This window comes from Setaria viridis, chromosome 1 (assembly GCF_005286985.2).
Source record: "Setaria viridis chromosome 1, Setaria_viridis_v4.0, whole genome shotgun sequence".
NCBI classification, from domain to species: Eukaryota; Viridiplantae; Streptophyta; class Magnoliopsida; order Poales; family Poaceae; genus Setaria; species Setaria viridis.
This window is the reverse complement of record NC_048263.2, coordinates 10477891-10482509: the sequence shown is the minus strand read 5'-3', so window position 1 is coordinate 10482509 and position 4619 is coordinate 10477891. Positions and strand designations below refer to the sequence as shown.

General features: G+C 41.8%; 1 protein-coding gene across 1 annotated transcript; it reads left to right on the top strand.

The window, feature by feature from the left end:
• The first annotated feature begins 648 nt into the window (after positions 1–648).
• LOC117835914 (uncharacterized) lies at positions 649–3790 on the top strand. The gene is made up of 3 exons (XM_034715249.2): positions 649–816; positions 938–1056; positions 3555–3790. Exons 1-3 carry the CDS (start codon positions 704–706, stop codon positions 3572–3574), a joined length of 252 nt encoding a protein of 83 aa, XP_034571140.1. The 5' UTR covers positions 649–703; the 3' UTR covers positions 3575–3790.
• Positions 3791–4619: the final 829 nt, after the last annotated feature.

Genomic DNA, 4619 nt, shown 5'->3' with positions numbered 1-4619 from the left:
TGTAGCCAAATTGATGTGGTAAGTATGGGTACAGCTATGCACATTCAAATATAGCAAAGCAATATGGTTGCAGCCATCACCTCCTTCCTTGCGATGTGTGGATAGAATTAAGGTCATGCATTGCATTGCACCATTTGCAATGAAGCTTTTTCATGACATACTTGTTCATCATATTAATCGAAGTTATACACTATTACAACATGGTGCTTCCTTTTGTGATAATGATTCTTAAATTGCTACTCCCTCTCTTTAGCATTGTAGATCATTTTACATTTTCTAGATATATAGTTTTTCTATGTATCTAGACATAATATGGAGTATATATATGTAGGTGCATGCATGGAACATCTCATGGGCTAGATTAGTGGGGAGCAAGCACGTGGTAGGTTATAATTGGTGGGATATCTATTTAGTATGCTGCTCCTTACAACTTATCGCGTGTGCGGTGATAGATAGACGTACCCTGTGTCCTGTGTTTTGGCATGACCAAAATTTAGCCCAACTCATTGGGTCACAAACCAAACATGTCGTAGATATTGGGCCGGAATTCGGCTCTAGTCCTGGGCCAACGTGGCCCAAAGCCACAGTGGCTGTAAAAGCCCAAAGTTCCAAAACCCCTCTTCGGCCACGGTGTAAAAGCCCATCCCATCCCCTTCCCTCTGCTGCCCTCCGCCGCAATTTGGTCCTCCGCACAACTACAGCAATGGCGGCCACCGCCGTCGCCGCCCGATCTAAGGCCTTAGCCCGCGCCGTCTCCTACTCCCTCCTCCACCGCAGCTGCCTCCCCGCCTCTCGCCGCGCCTCCTGCATCAACAGGTACGCGCCCTCCATCCTCCCCCACGCGTCGTCTCCTCTTCCCACATCTCCTTTTCTCGCGCTCACACTAGCTGTACGTAAAACGCGGCCGCCGTGCTTTGGTGTATGGTTGGCGTTGCAGGTTACCGCTTGTGTCCGATGGGTTGCTCTCCGCGCTGCCGCTCCACAGCGCTGTCGCGTCCGCGAGGCTGCAGTCGGCCATCGCGTCTGAGTCTCGGAGCTGGTGTCTCGTCCCCCAAGGTGCGGTTCTTCCTTACATGTTCTTGGAAGGACAGGATATGGTCCAATGGGTTGTCTAGGTTCGGTGAGGCTGGGAGCAGGGGTCGCTCGTTCCGGTGCTCTGACTTCTGCATGCTAAGTTGCTAACTGCAATCTGCTTGAAACTCGATATGTGTATATGTATGTTTGCAGTGTAGTTTCTGTGGATCCTAGCTAGTTTTAAGCGTGGTGGATTGGCTCTTTAGCCTAGTTAGTTGTTTGATTTGATTGGATATGAATATATGATCCTACTGTTCTGAAGGAATGTGGATTAGCAATGGACACTGTAACCGAAAGCACAATTTTCGCTGTTGAATTCCAGGGATGGAATCTTTTGCTCAATTTTGCCGTTTTGTATGTAACTGGCAATTTCGGGTGGTTATTCTTACTCATCTCTTGCATATTAGGTGTCTTTGCAAAAAATGTTGGCTCCCATTCTTTTCCTGACTATATTTAACTCGATAAGCTTGGCTTTGTTTTGTCTCTATTTAGGAATGGCAGAGTCTCTTTATGATTTTCATCTTTTCCAATGCATAACAAATTGATCACGTGTAAATTATACCCATGTGTTATACCTTGTGAAAACATTGTGGTACTTCGCTAGTGCTGACTGGTATGCATGGTGTCACAGATATCTTTGAGGTTCCTAGTGTACTGATTCAAGTGATTAACAAACAAAATGTAGCAAATAATTTAACTGCGTAGCATCTCTTCAGTGAACAATTTACCAGTGAAACCTTGTTTTCACTTATGCTTCAGTTGCTTTCTGTATCTCCAAACATCAACTTGGCACTGATTTTACCCTTTGCTTCAGCATTGATCTTGCTGATCAAATAGGCTAAAATAAGTTATACAAAAGGAATTTTTACATGCTAACTTTACTTGGTATCCTACGTACAGTAGCGTAATACCCTACGTCCTGTTTGGGGTGTTGTATATTGCGTCCTGCGCTTGGGTATTGTTTGGTGTTGAGGATTTGATCCTCTTTTGTGGTTCTATGAGGTCTTTGACTACCTATCTAGGGATTCATGCCCTCCTTTATATACTCAGGGGGTGGGATTACTAGTCGGTTACAAGGTAGGAGTCCTAGTATGATTACATGGTATGAGTCCTAGTATGATTACATGGTATGAGTCCTAGTAGGATTACAGGGGAATCCTAGTAGGAGTCATCTTCTTCCTTCCTTGCGGGTACTGCGGATCTATCCCCGACAAGTTGTGCTCGTCAGCTACCCTGATCTTTGCAATGTAGTTTCTTTGAGTTTTAAGCATTGTAGATTGGCTGTTTGGGCCAAGTTAGTTGTTTGATTTGATTGGATACGGTCCTGTTATTCTGATGGATGGTATGTTAGGATTTGCTACTGTAACTAAGTGCGCAAATTCTGGCTCTAAGATTGCAGGGGAGGCGGGATTTTTTTGCCGAATTTTTCTATTCTGTAGGCAACTGGTAATTTCAGATGGATATTTATGCGCATCTCTTGCATATTAGGACATTAGGTATCATCGTGTAAATGTTCATTTTCATGCTTTTCCTTGACTCCAGAATATATTCACTTCCATGCTTTTCCTGACTATTTTACTTAATAAGCTTGGTTTTGTTCTATTTCTATTTAGGAATGGCAGTCTTTGATGATTTTCATTTATCCTAAAGGAATACACTTATACACATGGGCTATGCACAAATGATGACCATTCATATATTATACCTTGTGAAAACGTTGTGCTACTTGTTTACTGATTTCTTTGCCTGGTGTTATAGATACCTTTGAGATTCCTGGCACTGATCTTGCATGCCTTGATGGGTTTGTAGATGTAGTGATTCAAGTGATTGGCAAACTAAATATAGCAAATGATTTAGTAGCATAGCATATCTTCAGTGAACTTCAAAATCTTGTTTCACTATTGTTTCTATCGCTTCCCCTAGTTCAATACATCACCTTGGCACTTCTGTTTTGATGCAGCATGGATCTCCATGATAAAATATGCTAAAACTAGGTTATCACTAAAAAAATGAGTTTATACACTGGCTTTCTTGGTACCCAGGGCCCCAACTCATGCAAACTACACTTCATTTTAATAAATAGCACAAATGAACTTGAGAGCAAAGAACTTCTGTAGAACTAATATAATGGCTGGACTATTAGTGAGAAATGATTGATATATGCTCTATATATGGATGGTCGTCTGAATGAAAGTGTAGATCAGGTCATTCGTTGCAGTGCTGTGATTATTTTATATAATGGTTCACAATACTTGAGTGATCCACTACCTTACCATGGAAACTATTAATTGTAAATTTATGCAATTTGCTTATGAAATTAGCTTTGACGTTTAAGTACAGTTACATGTTCCAGTTTTGTTCTCTTCCAGGATTGGTTAAATGATCGTTGTGCATGCTTTTGGGATTCCTTTGAGCTTTGATTTGCACTTAACACCTTACTGTAACAAAACTCACTTTAACTTGTTTCTTTCTCTTGGCAGGAAACTCCATGCCTTTATGATAGCAGTTCCACCCTTTTTGTAATGTGTCTGTCCAAATAATTTGGGGGCAATTATGTATTGTATTGTTAGATTTTTATTTCTTTCTGCTATTCGATTCCTAAAGAAATAACTCAAATCTATCTAGGATCTGCCGAATTCTCATTACGACCCTGTTCATATTGTGCTATACATATAGCACATCATGCTAAAAGGAACTCCAATGTTAATTCCTGCCATTCTCTCTTCATTTCACCATTTCTGTTATAATAATTAATGGTTCTTTGCACATTGCTGTGCAAAATTCAGGACCCTGTTCTATGTGGCTTGTATAGGCCTGACTGCCTGAGCCTTAGTTCAACATGGGAATAAAGCCTCATCTAAAAAAGTACTCCAAAATTAAATAAAAATATGATTGCAGTAGTAAAATGGGCAATGTTGCTACTTACTACGTCCGAGTTCCGACTGAGTTATCACACTTCACAGGGTGTTCTAGCAGCATCACGAGGAAACACTGAAAAGAGACACGAGACATGGGCACAAATGCATTTTTTTTGTGAGAGGTTGTACATCATGAATAGAATCCTCCTAATTTTTATGCGAAGTCATCAACCTGAAATTTTATTTGAAAATTTCCATATTATTTTTATTCTTTGAAATTTCTTACACATTTTCCTTACAAAAAGGAGCCCAATCCTTTTTCGATACAATGCTACAAAATGTCGTGCCTAATAAGTCAAAAAAGAAAAAAATACAAATTGGAGTTAGAATTAGCTTAATGCTCTTTCCATTTGGGCCAAAATTATTTGGCGATTCCTTGGCCCCGTTTGGAACTGCAGTTGCGGCGCGGTGCGTTGGGAGAATGTGGAGAATCCTGATGATCGCACGGCGCTGCCCTGCGAGAGACTCGCCCCCACCGCAGCTTGCCTGTGACCAAAACGCGTAATCTGTCCGCGGTAAGAGAATTCGGCCTGTCGACCTCTCTCTTTCCCTCGCACTAGGGTTCTACGCTGCCCCTCTCAGTCCGCCACCCTCTCTGAGGCCAAACGGCTCCCCCACGGCAGATCC

Coding starts and splice junctions, on each gene's coding strand:
- LOC117835914 (XM_034715249.2), top strand. CDS start 704: ATGGCGGCCACCGCCGTCGCCGCCCGATCTAAGGCCTTAGCCCGCGCC. Junction 817..937: donor CGCGCCTCCTGCATCAACAG/GTACGCGCCCTC, acceptor TTGGCGTTGCAG/GTTACCGCTTGTGTCCGATG. Junction 1,057..3,554: donor CTGGTGTCTCGTCCCCCAAG/GTGCGGTTCTTC, acceptor TTCTCTTGGCAG/GAAACTCCATGCCTTTATGA.